The sequence below is a fragment of the Montipora foliosa genome, chromosome 8 (assembly GCF_036669935.1).
Source record: "Montipora foliosa isolate CH-2021 chromosome 8, ASM3666993v2, whole genome shotgun sequence".
Classification (NCBI taxonomy): domain Eukaryota; kingdom Metazoa; phylum Cnidaria; class Anthozoa; order Scleractinia; family Acroporidae; genus Montipora; species Montipora foliosa.
In genome coordinates this window covers 32811588-32834522 of record NC_090876.1, presented here as the reverse complement: position 1 = coordinate 32834522, position 22935 = coordinate 32811588, and the positions used below count along the sequence as shown (strand labels likewise).

General features: G+C 38.8%; 1 protein-coding gene and 1 long non-coding RNA gene across 5 annotated transcripts in view; one reads left to right on the top strand and one right to left on the bottom strand.

Moving 5' to 3' along the window:
* Nucleotides 1–21538, top strand: part of LOC137967987 (cubilin-like) — a 39784-nt gene extending 18246 nt beyond the window's left edge. For 2 of the 4 annotated variants that reach the window (XM_068814600.1, XM_068814603.1), the window contains exons 6-16: nt 1–281; nt 3587–4003; nt 8874–9199; nt 10829–10970; nt 11118–11467; nt 12591–12732; nt 13668–14054; nt 14747–14927; nt 15280–16557; nt 21181–21307; nt 21512–21538. The exon at nt 1–281 is cut by the window's left edge and continues 133 nt beyond it. In XM_068814600.1, the coding sequence (XP_068670701.1) occupies nt 1–281; nt 3587–4003; nt 8874–9199; nt 10829–10970; nt 11118–11467; nt 12591–12732; nt 13668–14054; nt 14747–14927; nt 15280–15859 (2806 nt within the window). In that variant the 3' untranslated portion in view covers nt 15860–16557; nt 21181–21307; nt 21512–21538. Of the gene's footprint in view, nt 282–3586; nt 4004–8873; nt 9200–10828; nt 10971–11117; nt 11468–12590; nt 12733–13667; nt 14055–14746; nt 14928–15279; nt 16574–21180; nt 21308–21511 lie in introns of all 4 variants that reach the window. The other 2 variants (XM_068814602.1, XM_068814601.1) reach the window with 2 other exon arrangements.
* On the bottom strand, nt 14696–19982 carry LOC137967988 (uncharacterized). The gene is made up of 2 exons (XR_011116609.1): nt 19728–19982; nt 14696–14946 (listed from the first exon to the last, which is right to left on the bottom strand). It is a non-coding gene; the product is annotated as an uncharacterized lncRNA (long non-coding RNA).
* Nucleotides 21539–22935: the final 1397 nt, after the last annotated feature.

Genomic DNA, 22935 nt, shown 5'->3' with positions numbered 1-22935 from the left:
TGATTTTCTACTGGAGAACAGTAGAAGCTGTCAGTACGATTTCGTATTTGTTATGGACGGACTTCCATCTTCTCCGACCGCCCTTGGAAAATTCTGTGGAAACGGAAGCAAAGATGTTGTGGAGTCAAAGTCCAATATCTTGACGGTTTTGTTTAAGTCGGACTCTTCCAAGACAAAGAAGGGATTCGAAGCTTACTGGTCAGCTCTACCTGGTCTTATTGAAAAGCCAACACCTAGCATACCGTCGTCCAAAGTTCCATCCAATGAAGTAGTCCCTACGAGTAAGTTTACTCCGGCTCATTGTATTTCATAAAACATGCATTTTATGGCTACATTTTCCCAATTATTTTATATGGCCATGCGCAGGAAGTATAGTTGGGGTCAAATTTCCAGAGACACTTCAATAGAATAATACGGATACACTTTTACCATTCCACAGGGTACACCAAAACTTGTATTCCTTGGGAAAAACTTTTAGCTCGAACATAAACCGTCTTCGTTGGTCAGGCACTGGTTGCTAGAAGATTGACTATGAACTGCAGTAGAACTGATGGAAATTTATCGCAAGTCCTGATTTGCCGTCGCAAAAAAAATATTGTAAATGTCCATCATTGAGCAGCCACACTAATCCGTCTTTTTGGTGTAAGAAGCCCTGATGTCGTTATATTCATTCCCACCTCGATTCGCCGGATGAAAAAATGTTAACTTGAAGGTTTCTGTTATGTTCCTTGGTTAACAACTAGAAGGAGACAACACCGTAAACAAAATGGTGGATCAACTTTATACTATTTTACTGAAAGGCACATGGTAGCATACAAATGACCGCAACGTAAGCATCTACACTTTAACAATTTGGAAGTCACAGAAATAATAAAAATACCCCTGCGTCTATAGGGTTTCACATGAAATGATCAAATTACAACTTATACTGAAAGCAATGTTCGAAAAATGTCTCTACCAATGAAGGCATTAATCTCAATGCAACGTCTTGCTTATCTTTAAAATCTATAGCGATACTCACCGTTACGTCACCTATTGTCATTTAATGTGTCAACCAGAGATCTATTGGCTGTCGAAACAAAGGTTGTTTTGTTCTGTGGTTGGCAACATTTAACATCAAAACACTTGTTTATAAACAGTGAATATCACTATACAGTATAATTTGTCTTTTTAATGTGCCCCTGTGACAAAAAAAATCACTTCCTTTTTTTCTTCAGTTTTTGAAAGTGTGTTTGCTTAACACCTCACTGGCAAAAATTTTGAGCTTTGACTTTTATCCAAAGGCCGTTTACTTTGAGTGTAAGTTTTGGATTTCACGGCCCGCCATTACTCACATTCAAAACTGACCAATTAAACCTCAGAGGGTTGCCCGCTTGGAGTCCAGGGAAAAGGCCCACTGGCTTAAAATTTTACATGCAAACGCGAGTTTAAAAGTCTGAAAGCCCAAAACTCCCGTGCTGCATATTAATGTAAAGCCTTTGACGTCATTTTCTCCTCGATCCAGCTCCCTCAAGATCTTAAAGTTAGTAATTATATTCAATGATGCTCACGAGAGCTTAAGCTAGTACGCACGACATTTCCGAGCTCCGTCTAAACTATTCTGTTTACAGTCTGGCTTGCTGCGATTGGCTTTTTGTTACTTGCAAGCCAGCGCAGTAATAACTTAAACTGTTTGATGTAAATAAATGAGACGTGAATAATAATAATAATAATAATAATAATAATAATAATAATAATAATAATAATAATAATAATAATAATAATAATAATAATAATTGCCAACGAGTCAGGCCTTCTGAAGACAGAAGGCCTGGCGAGGCGGCAGCTTATAGAGCCGCGAGAAGATTTTTAGGCGGACGAAATCTCAGAAGCGCTTCAAATTTGAGTGTAATGTAGACCAAAAGCTGTAATGTAGACCAAAGCGATGAAATGTTGACCGTAGCGATAACCAATGAGAGTTAAGCACGAGTACGCCGCGTGATGTTTGCAGCCGCCCGATCACGCAAGCTTGGCTCGTTGGCACTTTAGCGACAGCTATAACTAGTAATAATAATAATGGAAACTTTATCTGTCTTCGAATACAGTTGTAATTCTCTCTACGTATAGGCAATTAACAACTGGTTACTTGAAATTGAGTGATATACTTGTATACTGCTGTATTTACTAATGAATCAAATAAAAAAAAATTAAAGTTTTATTAAGTTTGGGCTATTCCGAATCTTATTTCTACGACAGAAGATAAAATATGTCGCTCAAATGGCTAGATTTATCATTTTTCATAATGTTGTTGCTTTTTGTCAATTCCAATATCATTCATCATTTCTAAGAACGTGGAGCATAATAAAAATAATAATAATAATAATAACAATAACAATAACAATAATAGTAATAATAATAATAATAGTAATAATAATAATAATAATAATAATAGTAATAATAAAACTAGTAATGGCGGACCATTAAACAGGAAAATTCCAGTTAAAATATACAGTTGTCTTTTTGAAATCAAGGCTTAAAAACTTTGGTCGCTTAGCGTTTAGTTAACATAGTATTGAAATCCAAAGAAATATAAGAATTGATTTTCTAGTAACAGTGGCACTTAAAGGGGTCAAAAACATCTAAAATTCCTACTTGCATCCCTAGCCCTGGTATTTCGTGATTTTACAAGTGACTGATAATTTGATATACTATCATGACCAACACATTCTCTTTTAGTTTTGGTTTTCGATAAACCATTAATTATTTATAACATAATTAGGATAGTACGCGCACTCTCATTTGTCAATAGCTATGTTTAGATGAGAGTATGGAAACACGGCTGTGACATCACACGAATTTTGATTGGTTAGGTATTGTTAGACGCGCGTTTTTATTGGCTGGTAGGAAATATGAGCATGTATCAAGAAAATCCTTTGCAATCAAGAAGTAAAAAAACAGCATTTTCCTTCATTTGTCGAATTATCTTTGAGGAATATTTTATAAAAGCAAGAGACGACTTTTTGTCGTGTTTCTATAGCCTCATCTAAACACTCGGGGAAGTTGGGAGAATTCTCGGCAGTTATGCAAACCCGAGACGCATAACCTCATAACCTCGCGTTAAGATGAGTCTATGGAAACACGGAACACATCCTCTATTGCTTAAGCTTAGTATGTTAAGGACTGTGTCTACTATTGTTATTGCGCATACGTTCTTGCTAATGCAGGGATTTTTTTGTGCGAATTAAAACTATGCGAAGAAAGCAGAACATGACAAGTGCTTTTGGTATCTAAAAAGAAAATTGGAAGTAGCTATGTATTTTTCAGATATAATTTAGCCTCAATTTTGAAAGAACTCCGTACATTGCTCTGTATTCTAAAGCTTTTTACAAATATAGTTGATAAATTGTCTTTGAAAAAAATTCTTTTGGGATTTCAATAACACTTCGATTAAGATTTGCTTTTCCGCATATTTATAAGCCAGGCGAAAACACTTATGAATTAGAAGGCACCGTCCTTAATATGAATTATTATTAAAGCTCTTGCCTAAAGTTAAGTGTTAGAGGCATGCCCTGGTTTTGTTAACTGATCATTTTTCTTCTTTCGTCAGGGTGCGGGGGAAATTACACCAAGCCAAGCGGTGATATTTTCTCGCCATATTACCCGAACCCATCCTTCGAGGCTGTTGATTGCGAGTGGGTTATCTCAGTATACGAAGGAAACAGAATTGCCTTTGGTTTTAATGAATTTGATCTGGACAGTGATGACAATTGTAATGTAGAGTATGTGGAACTAAGGGATGGTGGATTGGAGTCCTCCAATCTGTTGGGACGATACTGTAAATCTGCACCAATGGTAGTTATTGGCTCCCAGGAAAAAATGTGGTTGAAGTATCACTCAGATGGTACTGGAAGAATAGGTTTTGAAGCCACTTGGATGACCATGGCACAAGCAATAAAACCAATGGAGACCGAATCTGGTGATGTGGACGATCTGAATGTCATTGGACCCGTTCCTCACCCTCCGAGTAAGTTAATTATCTTAAACTCAAACTATCAAATTCACGTTTACAAGAGTGCCTTGGGTGTTAGTTATGCACCTGTCAATGTAAATGCCGCAGGGAGGGGGCAGGAGTGCGGACAAGGGACGGGGATTTGACAATTCTCAAAGAATTTTAATAAAATTCCCGAGGGTGGGAAACTAACGTCAATCAAAAGGGTCAAAAAAAGCTCCACCCTGGGGAAAAGAATGTCAACAAACAATACTATAATACTCTATAAAACAAATAAAAGAACATTTGAAACAGGGTATGTTCATGATTTATATGTTCAGCATGTCGAAACAGGTCGAATAAGTGACCCATAAAATACTCTGACCTTGTGGTGGAATTCGATGTCAATCAGATGGGAACTTAAGGATAACAACTTCCTCGAAATAGACGATATCTGCTTAGGCCCCGTTTTAAACGTCGCATTTGACATGTGCCGAATCTAATGCAAATGAGCGAAAACAATAGATTTTTCTCATTTGCATTATATTCGGCACATGTAAAATGTGACGTTTAAAATCGGCGTTAGATCACAGTTTAAATTATTGGATTATGGCGACGAAAACAAATAACTCCAACAGAAGTGTGACCTAGGGACTGACTTAGTAACCGCGTTTGAATTGATACCAGACTTTTTTTGGTCAAAGTCAAATGTCCCGAGCCCGGGGTCGCTTCGCGATCAAAAGCCCGACAGGTGGGATAGTCTCAGGCATCAAATCCCCGCTTATTGCCCGCACTCGACTCCCCCCCGCGGGATTTTTACATCGATAGGTGTATTACCACCCGAGTTCGCCCTTTAAGCAGCACCTTAAAACGAGAACGGAAGGCGAAAACACAATTTTTAAAAAGTTGTTCTTACGAAAGCACATGATACGTTGTAATCAAATCACTATGTTTTAGGATGTGATCTTACCATTTAACCTGATTGTAACAGCAAAAAGCTCCGTACCAGAACAATTTGAACGTCCACCATTTTGGAACCCATGTTGAGGGCTTGGGCGCATAGCATGACGTCACCGCGCCCATAGGGAAAACGCGAGAATTTCAAAAGTTCAGAAGTCTAGTTCAACTCCAAAATGGTCGTGTGTGCTGTAGTTGGTTGTTCAAACAGAACGGTCAGAGATTCCAAAAGAGGGATAAGTATCCATCGACTGCCCTTAAAAAATAAGCCGCTTCTTAACTCTGGAGAGGCTAGTGGGTATTAAAAGGGCAAATTTGCCCAAACTTAGCCAGTGCCACATTTGTTTTTTGAGCACTTTCAGAAGGAGTGCTTCAAAAGTTGCTGTAACCTCAATCTATGGCCCGGCAGAAAACGAGATGCTGTATCGACAGTATTTCCTCATCAGCAAAAGAAAACAAGAAGGATTGCAAGTTGAGAGACGACGAGCATCCCCGGCCCTTTCATATTTGAGTCCCCCCTTCCCCCCTCCCTCGGGGGCTAAATTGTGTGACAGATTTTTGCCTTGACAAATCACAAATCACATGTAACCACTGGTTAAATAAGAATTGGTTCATGCTTAGGGTGCGTATATCAAGTTACGGATGCGCGCGGGAAATTTGGAGAGCAAGAGAGGAGCGAAAGAGTTGCTCGAGGCGCAGCCAATATGCACAACTAAAACAATGAACCAATTCTTTCATAACATAGCGATAAAACATGTTTTATTTTAGATTGACTACAAAGGTCTCACAACGCTCGGTGAGGGAACACAAACGATCCTATTAGCTGGTTAAAAACACACCACAAGTATTCGATATTCAGTCCAAAACAAAAGGCATCATTTCGAGGCTCTGGGGAACAGACTCATACAAATCCTTGGTTTTTGTTTAGGACTAAATTTTAATGTATCGAAAATGGGCTTTTCAAGAAAATGAAGGATTCGCTTCTTTAATTAAAGACTAGCTCCGTGAGCGGGCAAGATGAACCAAGTCTCGCGCTGTGATTGGCTACCCGAGTGGGCAAGATGGAGCTATCTTGCCCGCTCGGGATTTCACGCTTGGTCCCGCAAGATCAAAGATCATTTTTTGGTGTTTTATCCCATATAATAGACCGTATTCATAAATGGCGGTCAAGAAATTATTCTTTTGTCTTTGTGCTAATCATCCTAACTAGCCTCACTTTGGAACAAAAATTCTTTGGAATTTTCCTCGTGTTTACGAGGCTAGTTAGGATGATTAGCACAAGGACAAAAAAATAATTACCTAGCCGCCATTTACGAATACGGTCTATAGACCTTTCATTGACCAGGTGTGAGGCCACGGTGGTTGGATATTGGCTTCGTTCTATTTTGGCGTGTTCATGGACCGAGACGAAGTCGGTCCATAAACACGCCGAAAAAAACAAAAAAAACGCAAAACTTGGCCAATATCCAGCCATCTTGACCTCACGCTTGGTCAATAATCCATGTATATTTCAAATCCAAGTGTAATTCACCGCGGAATGATCCACCATGGGAAATGATATTGACCATGGTCATCGTGTCACCACACCTATTATTCTGGATTCAGTTCATTCAAAAGGTACGATATCCCAAAACTTTCTTTCATCAAGTATAATTATTCCATGAGTGCGCGTTGAATGGATATGAGATGGTAAATAGCCAACGAGGCGCGTAGGGCCGAGTTGGTTGGTCTCATATCCAACCGAGTTGGTTGGTCTCATATCCAACCGAGTTTGTTGGTCTCATATCCAACAAGCGCGGCGAATGGAATAATTGTTTTATTAAATTCCTTAAACTCCAAAAGTTTGGAAGTACGAAACACGAGCGAAAAAGGGGAGAAAATCCTAGCGAAATCGAAAAAACTTGATGAAGATGCGCTGTTGTGTAATACCTAGTGGTCAGACAGACGCAAGCTCATCACAAAAACATTTCTTACTTTTTTGCGTACATCTAAGCTTCGAAATTGATCCAAGCTTTCCACAAAAACGTTTTTTTTTTGCTTTATACCAGGAGAAATTTCGCTTTCTGGCTCATATGGGGTAGAAACTTAGCACTTCACATTACACTCTAATCAGTCAAGACTGTTGAAAGATAAGTGCTACACGGCCAATGTTTGCAAAAACGTAATCCCTCCTTGTACTTGTATATGTTCATTGCCGTGACTTAACATCATCAGTTCCCGCTGCCTGTTCCTGTCTGACCTTGTAGTTCAGTCGGTAGAGCAGCGGTGATCTAACCCGAAGGTCGTCGGTTTAATTCCCACCCTGGTCAGAGTTTTTCTCTGTCCTTGATTGGGCCATATCCATAAGTAGGGCTAATGCTCACATGGTTCATATGGGGTAGAAACTTAGCACTTCACATTACACTCTGATCAGTTAAGTCTGTAAAAAGGTTTAGTTTAGCAACGCTAAGCGCAATCATTTACCATATAAGGTCAAAATAAGGTATATGAGCTGATAACCGAGATTGAGTGAACCAATCAGAGCACGAGAATTGCATAATCCGAGGTTGGGAATTTAATAAAAGTGATTATTAAATTCTCAACCTCGGATAATGCATTTCGCGTGCTCTGATTGGTTTACTCAATCTCGGTTATCAGCTCATATACCTTGGTTTGACTTTATGTGATAAATGATTGCGTTAAAGTGCCCCTGTGACCAAAAAATCAATTCATATTTTTCTTTGGATTTCAAAACTATGTTAACAAAACACTAAGTGACCCACGTTTTAAACCTTGATTTCAAAAAGACACCTCTTTATTTTAACTGGAATTTTCCTATTTAATGGTCGGCCATTACTAACATTATGTTCTTGAGAGAGCTGGATCGAGGAGAAAATGACGTCAAAGGCTCACTAGTTTAAGAATGCAATACGTGTGTACGCCGCAGAATTAATATGCAGCACGGGGGTTTTGGGCTTTCAGACTTTTAAACTCACGCTTTGCATATATAATAAGCTGCGATCACACGCTGAAATTTTAAGCTAGTGAGCCTCTGACGTCACTTTTTCCTGGATCCAACCGACTAAGGTCCAATCGGTCAGTTTTCAACGTGAGTAATGGCGGACCGTGAAATCCAAAACTTACACTCAAAGTAAGCGGCCTTTGGATAAAAATCAAAGCTCAAAATTTTGCCAGTCAGGTGTTAAGCAAACACACTTTCAAAATCTGAAGGAAAAAAGGAAGTGGTTTTTTTGATCACAGGTGCACTTTAAGCGTTGCGAAACTAAAAATATTTTCGCTGGAATGCGAAATTACTCTTTGAATAAAGCCAAAAAGGAGCTAAAAAACTTTTTCTGTGGAAAGTTTGGATCAATCCCGGCGTTTAGAAGAACGCGAAAAGGCAAGAAATGTTTTGTGATGAGCCTGCGTCTGTCTGACAACAAGGTATTACACAACATCGCATCAGTTCTCATCAAGTTTTTTTCGATTTCGCTCGGATCTGCTCGCTTTTTCCGCTCGTATTTCGTACTTCCAAATTTTTGGAGTTGAAGGAATTTAATAAAACAATTATTCCATTCGCGCTTGTTGGATATGAGACTGGTTATAGCCAACTCGGTGCTACGCGCCTCGTTGGCTATTTACCATCTCGTATCCAACGCGCGCTTATGGAATAATTGTTAATTATCTAGTCTTTTTTGTACGTGAAAAAATTCCCGAATTACTGATGGAACAACTAATATGCACACCTAATGCGCAGAACAGAGCAGATTTAAAGGATTTGCAATGATCGGGCTTTCTCCAAAGTTCAACACAAGACCATGAGCAAGTGACGGTTCCAAATTGCAGAAAAATGAAAAGGCCGAAGTTCAAGTAATACCTCAGAAAAAAGGAAACGATTACCTCTCTTAAAATCCACTTTGAATGTAAGTTAACCAAAACTTGAAGATTGTAATGATTTTAATCTTTCTAGAAAAATGCGGGGAAGCAGTTGGAATTGAGAGTGGTGAAATCAAAGATGCCCAGCTGTCTGCTTCTTCCTCTTGGCGGGGTATAAATTCGTTTGGTGCACACAATGCAAGGCTTAACAGTCAAAGGTGGCCGCAGGGATGGAGTGCAGATGTGCAAGATGAGAACCCGTGGCTCAAGGTCTCTTTTGATGTGGACTACGTGATCAATGGTATCGCAACTCAAGGACATGGCAACATGGTTTTTAATGAATGGGTGGAAAGTTATTTTGTTGTCTGGCTTGACATTAGGGCCGGTGAAGTCTACTATCAAGAAGACGGCAAAGTTAAGGTATTAGTGGCCCTTCAGTACAATTAGCTGCCAACAGAGTACACTTTTTTTTTATAAGAACCGTTTTTGAAAGAACGTTCAGGCTGCGATTAACCAAAATTTTTAAGACTCGCTGTCGAACGGCATGCTTTGCGCACATTTGTTCATGTTTTTATTCTGCTAGAGAGAGAGAGAAAATAAGTGACAATTTGTGTCCTTTCTCGTATTTATAACTTAAAAATGCGCATCTGATCATAGTCATGTTGAGATGCACACTAGAAATGAATATATTATTATTATTATTATTTTAATTATACTTTCCTACAAGCGAACGGAAGAGTAATTGGCTTGAAGAATAGAAATGTATATTTCCAAGAAATAAAGCAAAGCGCAGCTCTAGCACTAATATATCAAAGATAATCGGGTCCGCTTCGCGACAGCAATTCAAATGTAAACCAGACATCGATAACGGAGGGTGTAAACTTCAGGTTGCACGTTGCAGGTCATTGTTTTACCATAGCCGAAACAACCCAAACTTTTACTAATGCTAACATTAGGCCTAAAAAAAAAAATTTAAGCCCAAGATTAGCATTTTTGTAAAGTTTTGGGTTGTTTCAGGTTTGTTAAAACAATGACCTGCAACCCTGCAACCTGCACTTTACACCTTCAGCATCGATAAAGTGCATTTGTTATCTTTGATTCTTCGTTCTTGTAAAAAGGGTTGGACGTTTGCTTTTTTTTAATGACAATTTGAAGAAGAAATACTATTATTTTGTTCGATGCTTTACAATTTGTGGCAAATTAGTTGTTTAAAAGACTCTGCTGCAACTGTTGCTAGCGAATCACGTACACAAACAGCTTGCTCATTTTGCGGTCAATACCAGGAAGGTTTGACCCCGACATAAGCTTTATAAGACACCGTTAACATGGCGAATTCGCGGCCGATATATCAATAACGATTAAGTCAACAAAAGTACCGATTATCAATAACATTTACTTGTACATTCAAGGCTAAAGGAGTAATAACGCCATTAATATAATACTAATCCAGCATTAAATTCGAACAATATGCCCCCGTTTGCGACGGATTCAATTCGACGGTCAGTGGAGGTTTCGTGGACCACGAAACCTGAGCGGAGGCGCGCTATGCATGCTGTTTGACATAACAAGAACATATCCAGGCTGAGACTCACTAAGAACGTCTTTATTTTGCTCTTTTGTTTTTTGTTTTTGTTTTTGTGAGTAGTATAAATAAAAGTTAAAGAAATGTAAAACTGTAGTCTAGCAGGACACTTGACTCAAATACTTAGGGAAGTTTTTTAACATTACCAATGTGGTTTTCTTTTTGTACGATACACTGAAGAACAATTCAGTTTGTAGTCGAACTTTAAAAACATGTTAACAACGTTTTCAGGCTCCCCGGCCCCAAAGTTATATAAAAGGGAATGTATTCAAAGTAAGACATAGTTATTCTTAAGAAAAGGAGTTTGCAAAGTATTAGAATTGAAATGGTGATAAAACAATGAGGGAAGAGACTTGGGATTGGTTGCTCCTTTGAGTCGACAACTCGACGGGTGAACTTGCGTAATTATTAGTAGATTTCTATAACTTGCATGCAAATGGAAATTGTGTCCTCTTTCCAATTTCCAGGTATTTGATGGCAACAGGGATCACACTAGTGTAGTACATCATGCATTGAGAGAGCCGTTCATAACAAAACAGATGACCATCCGACCAATTGCATGGAAAGAAAACGTCGGCCTTCGAATGGAATTGTATGGATGTCCACTTGGTACGTATCTTTGTTATACACCACAATTGGGGTCCCCTTTCAGCATAACTGTCTTTTTCGTTTGTCACAGGCACTACGGACACATAAAATCCATTACTTATCTTGTAGTTTCTCTGAATTCAATATCACGAACCGTTTTTTTATCAGATGACTGTCAAGAAGCATTGGGATTACAAAACCAAAACATGAAAGGCGTACTGACGGCATCGTCGGTTCGGGGGGACGATCAACAAAAATCTGGTTCAGATAGCACCGCACCCAGTTTGAGTCAATTGCCCCATGGATGGACTGCTGATGCTGAAGACCTGTCCCCGTGGCTTCAAGTTAATCTTAAAGACCATTTCATCGTAACGGGCATTGCTACGAAAGGCTATGGAGGGAAAGTTGAACAATGGGTAGAGACGTATCGATTGTCTTGGAAAAATGGCGAGGGAATTTGGCGTAACTATTCAATACCTCATCGTGTGGCGACATCAGAAGTCCAGTGGAATACCAAGGTGAATACCTTTTACGTTTTAATGCTTTGGACTTTGACTTCTAAGTAACTGAATGCTTCCATGTTACAAAATGATGTCAGTATGGCTCGGAATGCTCAGCCGCAAATGTTGCCCGAACAACGTCCATAAGCACCCCACACAAACTGAAGGTCATTTTGAGAATTTATGGGATTATGGAAAAGTTTGAATTAAGCGCGACATGATGCTAAAAATGTTCTTGTTTTAATCTGAAAGTTTATGAAAGAGATGATGTTGTTTTTTTGCGCTGTTTATGTGTGAATTTTAAGTGATGTGGATGGTTTTGCGTTGGCTGCGTGATTACCATGTTGCAGAATAAAATTAGCAACTGATTTAAATTATAGTTTATTCAAAGTTTTAAATGCAAATGTTGTTAAATCTACCCGTTATATTGTTCACCTGACAAAAAAGTGTGCTTTAATTGGGTAAGAAACTTAACACGATTTGGCACGGGATATGTGACCCTCGTTCGGTGAAACGCGTGGTTGAAATTTCGCCCTCGCAACCGACCACTCCTGTTATGAAAACCTTACTTTTCTTAAAACTTTAATACTTTTTTCGCTTGGAGAATTCTCGAAGGAAAAGGCAATTTTGTCTCTCCTCAGAAGATGTACAGTTTAGTGCAACTTTTATCACATTTTCTCTTCTCGCCAAAGACATCTTTTGACTGCCATTTAATTATTAGTATTGGAAAGGCCGTTTGACTAAGAAATTGGAATGGAAATTGAGAGTGAAGTTCAAGTTGGACCCTTAGGGTCTTCAAGATGCTTATTACTTCATTATTGCTCAATTATTACTAATTTATTCCAGCAAATGCTATTCTTGCCTTTCACTGTTTTGTGATTAATTTTAGCTTTACGTGAATTTATAACTCACGTCTGTGATTACTTGCTTTTCATTAACGCCTTCCAGTCGATAGCGCTTTCCAACGATTTTCAACTACTAACGTTTTTTCAAAATACATTTCAATATTTTGAAATACGACACCAAGGGCATCAATTTTTTATTAGAATAAGTGATCGTGTAATCTTTTGTAACCTCCCTCGAACAAAGAAAAGAGAGATTGCAGTGAAATCTTCCACTCTCTTTATTTTTGTTTTTTCAGATATTTCATGGTAATAAAGATGGGCCGTCATTAGTGTCTCACACTTTAGGGAATGCCATTAGGTCGAGTGTTATCCGTATTTGGCCCATAACAAAACACAACCTTGTTTCCATGCGTGCAGAATTGTACGGTTGTCTGGCAGGTATGTCAAGTGGGGGCAATTTCGTTCTCGTTTTGTTTTTCACGAATCTGTTCTCTTTATTATGATACGTACACCATATAACTGGAAACAAATATTGAACTCAAGGACTAATCCCATCGTCGAAAAATGTAATGGAATTTTATCTGTTACGTCAAAATAAGCCAACATAGATATCATTCAGATGATATCGTTTCCGGTTTCACTTGCTGGCTGTATCAGTGGACATTTTATATATTTCAAGGACGATTTTTCATACTGAATTATCACAAACCCTGTATTGATTCAAATTTTCCTAAATACTTTTGTAATGAAGAATGACCTCTCGTTGTAATATTTCCCTTTGTTTCCATGGATACCAGAGTGCAAGATGCTTCTTCGTGTAAGAGGTTCCTTGAAACATTTAAATATAATATCGTTAACATTCTTGTAATGATATATCCGTGGGAGTTTAGTTTTATATAGTCCAGAATTGATGCTATTACCTCTTGAATACTCCACTAAGCGACAACAGTGGTTGAGGCACTGTACCGGAAAGACCACGGTTATGAAAATTTCATCTTAACGTTAGATTTTCCATTTGCATTTCCCCCTCCCCCATTCAATGTTGGAAACGGAAAATAAAGTATTGGAGACATAAAAATGGCATCAGCAACATTGTTAGGGGGAGAGAATTAGATGGTAGGCTTGGGGGGTTGGGAGGAACTTGTCCTCAACATTCCAAACCAAGGTAAGTATCTCAACCCTTTTGTCGCTTATTGTTAATTGATGTCATCCTGTCAACAGCATACCATATCGAGTGGTACGGCATTGTCCAGCATTATATTATATTGGGACTCCTCGCAGTTTGGTCCTGTCCGCGCACTATGTGGGTGGACAAAAATAATGTCTCTCCACCTTATGTCGCTTATTGTTGATTGATGTAACCCTTTCCACAGAATCAGCACTTGATGTTACTAATTGTACATCTTCCGGCGCTCGTATGAACGGTGAATCAAATCCACCAAGCAAAAAAGACTGTCATTGGTTTGTCACTTCATCCAAGGATTCCGGTACCGTGACTCTGAAGTTCACGAATTTCGATTTTTCAAGAAGCGACCCCACCTGTACTAAGGACTTTGTTGAAGTCCGAAACGGCCTAACTGAACACGCACCACTTATTGGGAGGTACTGTGGTAGCAGTGTACCCTCCACCATACAATCCTCCGGGAGTGGCCTCTGGGTTCGTTACGTTGTATCTGGCGAGATAAAGACCAAGGTTGGCATGACTTATGACGATGGACCATATAAGATTCAACCTGGAAATGATGTAGGAGGACATAAAGGTATTTCATTCTTCTCCTTCATTATTTCTAGAATATGACATGCCAGGAGAAAAAGCCAGTGGTAATTTGAACTCGCAGTCCCTACCTCAACTCCAGTACCTTTTTGATATCCAAGTTTAAAAAATGCCCTTTACGGACTAAACATCAGGGCCCAGTTGTTTGAAGGCCGGTTAACGCTATCCCGGTCCGCGATTAAAAATAAATCGAGGCTTTAAATTTGCCCTTTGAAAGTACTTCAAAAACTTATTTATGCTCAAGATATAGGAAATGTAAGTCACAACGCAAGGGCAAAAATCTTTTGGGAAATCCGTATTGGTTGCTAAATAAACTAGAATAAAGGTTCACAGTAACCAAGGGTTACTTTAAGTGGGCTTTGAGAAGCTGGAGCCTGATTCAGTTTTGGCTTTTTAACTGAGGAATGTTTCGTCCGTGAATAAGTACGATTTATCCAAGGTTTATTCAAGTAGCTACTACCGTCGGTTATTTGAGAAAAAAATAGGTGCCAAACGAACAATTTCGGTTATTTTGACGTTACGGCGATCGTTAACTATGTCTTGGCTTATTTCCTAATCCGGTTTGAGCTGACTCTCATCATGGTGGATTTTGTTACTCTCTGAAGGTAGCATTTCATTTCATATTGATCAAATTAAAATTTCGGTTTTTTATTTTTTATTTTTTCCACCATAATTAAGGATGTGGAACCCGAACATATCCCACTCCTCCCAGTCAAATCGAAAGAGACGTTTCCAAGGAATGGTCTGGACAATGGCCCTGGCATGTTGCTCTTTTGCTGATGGGACAATCCGCACAGCAATGTAGTGGGGCTCTGGTAGCCTCCCGGTGGGTGCTCACGGCCGCTCACTGTTTCAGAAGGTTAGTCAGTGCATGGGTCCTTTACAAATCAAAAGAAAAAAGTGGTGGAATATTACTAACCTGAATGCTTGTATTTATTGAGGAGAGTTTGAAAGTGTTAGGTTGAATTATAGTTATTCAGTTGACGCAATGAAAATATGTATGAAGTGTCCACAGGCTTTCAAACGCGGGCTAAAAGCAAAGGCTTTAATCGACGTCAAGCCTCTCGAGTCTCAATACGACTTTTAATTTTGTTAGAATTAGTTAACTGCTTTCTCGGAGAATATCATCCTTAGCCTGATTTTCTTTTTCTTCCAAAGGAAAACAGTATGTGCAATCAGAATACTCATTCGGTATAACGTTTTCTTTGCAGGTTTAAACAACCCTCTCAATGGATCATTCGCTCTGGAGAGTTTGATCTCTCCCTTCATGAGGGCTTCGAGCAAGACGTACGAGCCGAAACGATATATGTCCATTCTCAGTATAAATCAGAAACAAACGAAAATGATATCGCCTTGGTTTATCTCAAAAGACCAGTGGAGATCAACGACAAAGTGGGCGTTCTATGCATGCCTTATCAAGGGTTTGTTCAGCCTGGTAGCTCTTGTGTAGTGGCGGGTTGGGGATCCCCATCTAATTTCTATCGCGGCTCCGCTCCTTTAAGGTCACAGATCGTGCCCGTGGTATCCCGTCAGCACTGCAACAAAACCAGTTCCTATGCCGGTCTCGTCAAACAAAGCATGATTTGTGCAGGATTTGGAGAGGGCGATAAAGACAGATGCTACGGCGATGGGGGAGGTCCTCTTATGTGTCCAGATTTCCAAGGAAAGTGGTTCGTTGGGGGAGTTAATAGCTGGGGTCAAGGCTGCGGAATTTCTGGCAAATATGGAGTCTACACCTTGACTGAAAGCTATCGAGACTGGATTGACCGTCACATGCAAGACAACTACTGAACGTCCGTGTCCAGGCAATTGAAGATTTTCGTGATCTCTTCTCACATTCAAGCGATGACTCAATAGGCTGAGAGGCTGAACAGTTTGCCCTGAGTAAAGTAGAGCGCAAGATTGGACAAAGCGCAATTCGACTGGAAGCAGTATAAACTCCTTACAAAAGCTTGTGGCCAGATATCGCTCGCATCAATATTTTAAGGCAGTAAAGTACTGCATCTTTTTGTCTATTACGACCACAATATTCCATACAATCAAGTTCAACGGGTTTGACAAAGATTACTATTTTCAGACCATGCAGGTCATTTTTTTTCTTCCGCGGATAAACCTTACTGAACACTCACATGGGCCCCCTGTAAAAAGGGTAGGACTCTTGAGAGTTTGATTGAATGCATTGTACCTGTAATTTGTTTCTTTTCATCGAACGATAATCTTTGACTATTTCAATCAACTGGACTTAACTGTGACGCAATCTGCCGGATTAGTGAATAGATATTACCACAAAATATTGTAGTATCTTGTCAAATAATAGTAAATTAAAGACTTTTTCAAGTGGGTTTTGCGAAATCTATCGGGAAAAGATCCCTTATATTTTTTTCAAACTGCCCAGTCCTGTCTCATTAATGTCAAAGGTTCTTTCAAGTTAAGCCAAAAACAGACTTCTTATATCTCGATGTGAATCATTACGCTGGTCTTTTTTGAAGGTGAGGATCCTCTGAGGTAAAAGAGAATTTCTTTCTTTGATCGTGGGGAGATACGAGAATAGCTGGTTAAAAAGGGCTATGTCAAGGAACGTTTCATGCATTCGGCTCAAAATGGCATAGAAGCCTTGACATTCTTGCGATAAAGGAAGAATAAGTGGGATGAATATTTGCGATAATAATAATTGTTACAGGTTTTCACTGTTAGTTCAAGGCGAAATGCGAGAACGTCTTAAAAGTAGCTTAGTCTTCAAGTTTCAATCGGCCATTTCCATCAGTCTTTTCGATGAGTAGCAAGAGAAGGCTCGAGAAGGCAGTAAATAGAAGCTAATAGACATACTGCACTGATATAGTGTCTGTAGAATTTGTCATTATTTTTGGATGTCCACTATCGAAAACAATAGGTATTTATCATTCTACAATAAACCTTATATATAGGGATCTAGCCCCATTCTTTTATAAACTGTTAGATCAAAAAGTATTCAAAATATCAGAAAGTAAGTAAAACGCTTGGTTCCTACACCATCATCCGGCTATCGGCTTTACTTTTTAACTGTCTTTACACTTTGAAACTATTTTTTTCCTTGGCTAAGTACCTCAAAAGGTTATTTTAGTCACCTCAGATTTTCACTATGGTGGTGATAAATGCTATTTTATGTTGTTTTATATTAGCAGTTATATTTGAGATTTAGTGATGATGATGATGACTTCAGTTCTTTTCAAAAAGCAGACAGAGGATAAGGGGCAGTTCTTCAAACATTTGCTATTTGCTTCGGTTAACTCCGTCTTCTTATCCTGTGCTAATCAGCACGTTCAAATTATGTCTATCAATACAGTACATCGTATAACTGCTGGTTTAAAACATGCAAATCCAGTATGTTGGCATGGGTGTCGCTCACACAAGCAATAAACATCCGAAAAGTCCAACGACATTTAAACCTTAAGTATTTATTGTGTTCCCTGTCGGACGGAGGATGAATAGTTGAAATATTCACCTTTTGTAGTGCGAAAACCGAATGCCAGAAAACGTGTAATGGTAAAAATGTTTGATTGAAAGATTGTGCTTGGAGCAATTCATCGACTTAAAAATATTGATCGTGTATTCTTCTCGGACGGACAGTCACGGCAGATGAGTATCATAACATTGAGATTAAACACAATTGTGTTGGTGTGAGAAGATTAGGGAACGTCCATTTATTTCAAAGCCCAAGAGGTAACCAGTCATGTTTACCTGAGTCGTTGTAGGTACGCTTTTTGGCAAACTGATCCTCGTTAGTTGAAGTGGATTGAAGCGTTTCATCTTATCACTCGTGTTTCGGCGCCTTTATCTGGCCTATCATACTTTCCTTCTTTGGGTAACTTAATTTCCCTTCACGTCAACCTCACGAATTACGTTTCAATGGGCGTAAAGAGACCAGAAAACTAACATTAACGGCGCATTTTTTGCAAGAAGTGACACGAATTACGGTTTCCTAACCTACCAGAGGCCAATACACAGAAACGTCTCTAGCGCAACAGACGAAAGTGGTGATTCTCCTGTAATCAATGGTAAGTACCTAGAAAGGTGTGACTCACTGCGGCGTTAAAGCTTTCACTGTAATGCTCTCCATTTCCTTTCCTTCTCAAGTCAGTCAAATTAAAATGGCTATTCTGCATTAAATATAGCAGTTAATCAGTTAGATAAAAATCTTTAGTGGTACGGGCATTTGTGCTGAATAATATTGGGACTCCTCGCGGTTTGACCGACCTTTTCAGGTACTATGTGGATGGAAAAGAGTAATGCCTCTTGTTGATGCCCTCTCGTCCTCCTGCATAAATCTCAGAAACGCAAAAAGCAAATTACAAGGCGTGAAATTACACGGCCATATAAGCTGAGCAGAATTGCTTGCTAGTAAATATTTTGTGCCAATGGAATGTTCAGAAGACGTGTTGTCTCATGTTTGGCAGCAACCTTTGAAAGCCAAGTCTAAGTAAATTTTCATCCACTTAAGACAGTCAAAAATCCTCATCATGCGTAATACGCAATGAAAACTTGTTTTTCTTTTTTCCTTTGAAAATCATTTACCGAGAAAAGGAAAGGATGAGTTTGCAATACAAGCCTAGAGTCATGTCTCATTCGATACTGGTTGCGGTTTCGTCGGGTTAATTTTGTTCATTTTACTGAAACAGAAATTATTCACTAAGCGCAAAAGATGGGAGATGACCTGCCAAGTCAATCGCTTTTGCAATATCTTAGACTACGTCAATGCCAAAAACCAGTAAAAGACGTTAATTGCTACATAATGAGCTATTAATTATTGATATAAGCCAGATATTCATGCTTGCCAAATGCCTTGAGTGTCTTGTTTGTCAGATTTTGTTAAACACTTGTTTCTCTGTTAAAAAGTACACGCAAATGTGCACTGTTTTGGTTAAAACTAGAAATCAAGGAGAAAAAAGTTCAGAATCTTTTCATGAAGTTATCGCCAAGAGTAGGTGATAATTGGATTAGCAGTTAGATGTATTTTACAAATTGTCTGCGTTCCTTTACTTAAGGGCAGCGAGATACAACTGGCTGACATCTTCATGTTGCTAAAACAGAATTTAAAGAAAAGATGTTTCCGCAAGCATGGTTCGCTGTTCAGGTGTTCGCATTCGGTAAACACGGTCAATCCAGTTTCTACGGAATGAAGTGATAACTCGGTCAGTTCAAATTGGTGACGAAAACGGGAATTCTAAATTAAGCGTTGAAAATGGATAATACGTTTTAAAGAGCCTAATGATAAGTCTAAGCAACGAATAGGTCGCAAAATGCCATCCATTTTCCTTTTCCAAGGAGTCCACCTTTGGGTCAAACTCACTAAGGGTTGAAATCCATTGGCATCCAGAAACAGATTGAACGACATGAAAATAGTTAGTTAATGAAGATATCCTGGCACGTAATGTAAAGGTGTGACATACAACTTTCTTTTGTTTGGATCTTTTGCCTCAATCGGAGTCATTTAAATGTTTAAAAGCTAATACGGTGACTAAGTCGTCGCAACATTTTAGCCTGTCAATGCATGAGTTTTCCAAAGCGATTACTTTAAATGGGATTTTTTTCTCCCCCTTGTTAAGCTTGACTAATGAAAAGTATGGGTTGTTTTCTGTAAATCCTGGCTACACTGTACCATGTACTCTTTTAAGGTTAATACCTCTCCTCAATCCAATACTGCAGTGATGCTTTAAGCTTAGAGTCGCGAACCGGATGAAACGCATTTTTTCGAAGGGCAAGACGAAAGAACATTTGTCAAGCTTTCCGTCCAGAGATTTGCTTTGCTTGGGTGCTTCTCTGCAAACTAAATAGGAGACAGTCACTTAAAATCTTGGCGCCTCGTACAGACAGGCATCAGCGGCATATGCAGTTTTGAAGCATATACTGGAATCACGTTTTCACAACAGATAATGCAGATATTGTACTGACCGAGTTGTTTCTTTTCTTTTTTTTTTTGTTTTCTGACGGGAGACAGTTACTGTGATCCTAAAGCAATAGAATTCAAGAAAAGTTGCTGCAGTGTTCAGTTTCCAACTGTGGTCTGGGCTAAATTGCAAGTTTTCGAGGTTTTATAGCGGTGTACAATTGACAAAGGCACGAGTTTTGAAAGAAATTATGGTCAAGGTGATAGCGATGAAGATTAAGCCACTAAAAATTAAAACAATTTGGGAATTTAATTTTCATCACGAATTCCGTTATGTGCAGTTTATTAATCTCATTTACGATCAATGATGCGATAACGGAATTTAACCGAGTAGTTCAAATTTAGCAAGAAAACTGTAAATTAGTGTTCTGAGCTAATTTCTTCGTGTTGTTCCGAGACTTGAGATGTGTCGGATTGACTTGAAAACACCACGTGATGCGTTTTTGTCCCATTCCCTTATGATATGTTCATGCTATTATAACTACTGCGACATTTCTCGCTATTTTTCTTTGTGAACTTGTCAGTTCACCTGAACATCACATGTTTTGTTTCCAGGCACTTTGTTTTGGCCTGTTTAGTAGTAGCTTAAATTAGAGCCCTGAATTAGGTCAATACCCTGTTTTCGTTCGGCATTTTTGGTAACGGCAAAGAAATTATTGAAATCGTCTTTGTCCCGAAGTTAAATACACGCGTGCTTGCTTTCAGAGGCGATCTGGCTAGATTGAGTCGCGTAAACAAGTCTCGGCTTGGTTCTTGAAATTTCCCTAATGCCCCTAGGGAGGTGCCAAATTCGGTTATTTTCGTTTCTATTATTCTGTTTAAATAGGTTAAATATAGTGACTTAAATTTACAATTCCTTATCGATATTTAAAGTTGCGAGTGATGTCTCCCACGTGCCGTACCAATCGCTTTTAAAATGCCTTTCTAACAAAAGATCACTGCATATACAGCTGGAAAGATCTGTTGAACGATGTTAGGAATTCTTTTATCTCGAGAAAAAGAACTGGACGGGACGCCATTTTGAGAAAATGTTGTAGGGATGACTAAACCTTACACGGGGGTTGGAATGTAAAACACGATTGTCATAGCTTGTGCTTTATTCTGAACGATTACATCTAATTATGTGGAGTTTTGTTATGATAATTCAGTAACACTAAATAATTTTTAACCTTGTCGTTTCTTTATAAAGAACAGTGGGTCAGTTCATGAGTGAAATGACAAACACTACACAGCTACTTGGTGGGTTGAAGTTCCAAAGCATTTGAAGCCTGTACTGAGTCATCTCAGTGGCTGTGGCCAAGAAAATCTCAATTTTGGTAAGTGTCAAGCACTTGATGAAATTTTAAAAATGAAATTGCGCTGGTTTAGTGACCTTATAGACTAACAATAGTCTCGAAGTGTGTATTACAATCATACACACGCCGATGGCACGTTGTTCCGTTAATGTAAATTTTCCAGTGTTTGTAATCGATGAATGAAAATTGATTGCAGTTGACTTTGTCCTCTATCGTCTCTTACAGGAAAGAAAAGTGAGAGTTCTATTATTATCCTGATCCGTGCTATGATGCAACCGTCACATTTTCCGCTGATATTCTTGCTTCTTGTGTTACCAAAGACGACCTCTGGATCATCGAACAACGGGCTATATAATCGCAAGAATTTTGGAAAATCGTTGAAATCGTTTCCCGCATTGATTCTTGGAGACAGCGAGGATAGTACAGTTTACCTCAACATTGATAGTGACTCAAATGACGATCTCGTCAAAAAAATCCTTCAGATGAATTTTAGTGTCGCTGATGACCACTCTCGGTCATATGAAAGGTTGTCCCTTAGGCAAGAGGATACATGGAATGCAAGAATAAGAAGGAATATTTTTGGAAAGGACAACAGAGTGAACATGCGTACGTCGCGCGAGGCGCAGATGTATCCATTTTCAACGGCCGTGATGCTTTCTTCCGGTTGTACAGGTACACTCATAGGATCCCAGCACGTACTGACAGCTGCCCATTGCATCCACAGTGGGAAAAGACTTCTAAAGAATGCTAAACAACTAAGAGTTGGTAAGCATTACCTCTTTCCACAACGATTTTCAGTTCTTGTAGATGTTAAAATTAAATATTTTGTGAATTAAGTGGTTTCGATAACATTGACGTCATTTTACCTTTTGCTCGGATAAAATCAAATTCAATAGCAGGGCCTTTTCCTGGTTTTACCGGAATGGTAAAAAATATTTTGTTTGAGTAATCATTTGACTCGCAATGGCAATCTTTAATCGGTTACATATTCCAAAACCTTGATGGTTTTGATCATTCCATAGCCACAAATAGTTATCTCCTTCGTCACAATGATCTCAAGTAACTCGAGGAGCGATGAGTACATTAAACTATGATCATCAAATCACAGAACTCCGAAAAACATGCTTATTTGGCTCAGTGATGTCTGTTTGTATTTTCGGTGTAAAAGAGTACATCTAATGCCAAAGATTGTTAAAATTGCTGTGCCGCAAATGCTCAACCACCTGTGCACACGGACTACGAGTCATCAGACAGAAATTAGGAATGGGCACCAGACAATATTTTTGATAAGCACTACAAACCAATAGAAATTCTTTGCCTAATATTTGTGTTCTTGATGTCCATTTAATTTTTGCTGATTTTCTTTGTCTTTGTCTTTTTTTGCGTTTTCTTTACTCAGGCTTTGTTAAGTGTCTCCCTTTGGCTATCTAAATATGTGAGCACGGACAAAAGTTTGAAGCTCAAAAGCTCAGAAACATTCAAACAATGTAATACGTTTCTTGAAGAGCGACCTTGCGTGAAAAAAACAAAATTAGATCAAATTTATAAAATGACACACATTCTCAAGCCACTTTGGAATTGTTGCTTGCCACTGAACCAAATATTTGAAAATAACCGTTATCGTTTCGCAGAAGAGTAATGCCTATTTA